The 1,946-nt window shown below is 37.5% G+C and overlaps 1 protein-coding gene across 1 annotated transcript; it reads left to right on the top strand.

Moving 5' to 3' along the window:
• Nucleotides 1-70: 70 nt before the first annotated feature.
• On the top strand, nt 71-1,940 carry LOC100638789 (TNF receptor-associated factor 5-like; the record flags this gene model as incomplete). The annotated part of the gene is made up of 2 exons (XM_020006093.1): nt 71-1,463; nt 1,518-1,940. Coding segments are annotated over exons 1-2 (1,803 nt in total), but the record flags the coding sequence as incomplete, so codon positions are not given.
• Between the last annotated feature and the right edge of the window lie 6 nt (nt 1,941-1,946).

Below are 1,946 nucleotides of genomic sequence, written 5' to 3'. Positions count from 1 at the left end.
TGAGGTCTTTCTATAAACTCTAAAGTGTAATCATTAAGTAATAGTTATTGTTTGATTCAGTTCACGTGAGATGCTTCCTGTTAATGGCTGGTAAAGGAGGGGAGGAGTGTTCAGTAGTGCAGTTTGAATTTCATTCAATAAGCTCCCAAGATGAGAAAGAAGAAGAAAAGGAAGAACCAATATTCATTGAACAACCTCCTGATAGATTCAATTGTCTAATATGTCATTGTGTGATGAAAGAGCCTCATATTGTCACATGCTGTTGTAACAAGATGTGTCGTGACTGTATACAACGTGTACATCATTCAAGTCAACCTTGTCCCACTTGTCGTGAGCCTAATTTCAATAGTTTCTTAGAGAAACAACTCAACAGTGAGATACTTGACTTGAAAGTTCGTTGTACACACCACAACAATGGATGTGAGTGGGTGGGAGAGTTAAGAGATCTAAAGAAACACACCAATCCAGTGAATGGCAGCTGTGGGTTTGTTGAAGTAAAGTGTCCTTTTGGTTGCCCCGTGGCATATCTTCGTAAAGATACAATTGATCATGAATCCACCTGTTCTAATCTTCCACCTGAGAAGCAGGTTAAGAGAACAATGAGAATAACTGATCAGTTTAAAGAAGAATTACAAGCCATGTTGAGTCATTTTCAAGAGCTGTATAAATCAGAATCAGCCCGTGTTAATGAGTTAACCACTCAACTTGAGGATACGAAAGAGAAAATGAAGAGCCAGTTTGAAGCAGAGAAGAAGCAGCTACTGGAAGAATCGAAGCAACAGATTGCACTTCTTACTCAGGAATTAAAGATGAAGAATGAAGAGCATCAACAGCAAATGATGCAGTTGCAGCAGGAATCTAAGAAAGAACAAAAAGAAATATTGGAAGCTTCAAATAAGCAATTAGCTGAGTTCAAGGAGAAAATGGAAAAACAACATCAAAGGCAACTAACTGATATAAAGGACCAAATGTCTACTGAATTAAAGGAGCTACTCGAGGAATCCAAGCAACAGATCACACTGCTTACTCAAGAATTGAAAATGAAGAATGAGGAGCATCAACAGCAAATGATGCAATTACAACAAGAATTCAAAAAGAAAGAAAAAGAGAGATCAGAAGCTGTCAATAAGCATTTAGCTGAGTTGAAGGAGAAAGAGAAACAGATGGAGAAACAGCATCAAAAGGAGCTCATTGATATAAAGGATAAACTGTCTACTGAATTGAAGGAGCTTTATCATGATGAACACAAGCAAAGAATGGAAGAAAGCAGAGAACAATCAAAGAATATTCATCAGAAATTAAAGCTGCACTATGATGAGGAGTACCAGCAACAACTTAAAGAAGCTAAAAGAACACTCGAATTAGAAAAGAGAAAGCAACTTGAAGAAGTGAAGATTGTGTTAGCAGCTGAGAAAGAACAATTAATAACCGAATATGCAGAAGAATGTAAAAAGGCAACAGCTGTAAGTAAAATGATTAATCTGCACTGTGTAGTTTTAATTCTAGTTTATTTCCAGGTAATCCAAACATATCTACCACATCATGCACAACATAATCAAGCAATACATACACACAATACAGTCAACCCTGTACCAGAGCAGGTTCCTCCTGAGGGGGGTAGCAATGAAGGAGCAGCAGCCACTGGGGGCAGTAGTGCTGGTGATGGTAAGACCTTTACTGGTCTTAGTAAAGTTATCCTTCTGCTCATGCCTAAAATCCGTGAGGATTGCTGTAAGAATATGCAATTCTTCCCTGAGGAAGGAAAAGCAATTATTATAGCATCTTCAGAGGAAGAGAGGGAGCAATGTGTAATACAATTTCAAAATACGTATCAAGAAATCATTAAAAATCGTCAGTTGAAGTCTAGCAGTCTTGAAATACCACCTGCCTTTCAAATGGAAAATATGTTTGATTTATTGGAAGAGTTCGATGCTAAATATAGTCAA

Source organism: Amphimedon queenslandica, unplaced genomic scaffold, assembly GCF_000090795.2.
Source record: "Amphimedon queenslandica unplaced genomic scaffold, v1.1 AMPQUscaffold_10406, whole genome shotgun sequence".
Classification (NCBI taxonomy): domain Eukaryota; kingdom Metazoa; phylum Porifera; class Demospongiae; order Haplosclerida; family Niphatidae; genus Amphimedon; species Amphimedon queenslandica.
The sequence above is the reverse complement of the archived record's forward strand: the minus strand, read 5'-3'. Positions and strand labels throughout refer to the sequence as shown.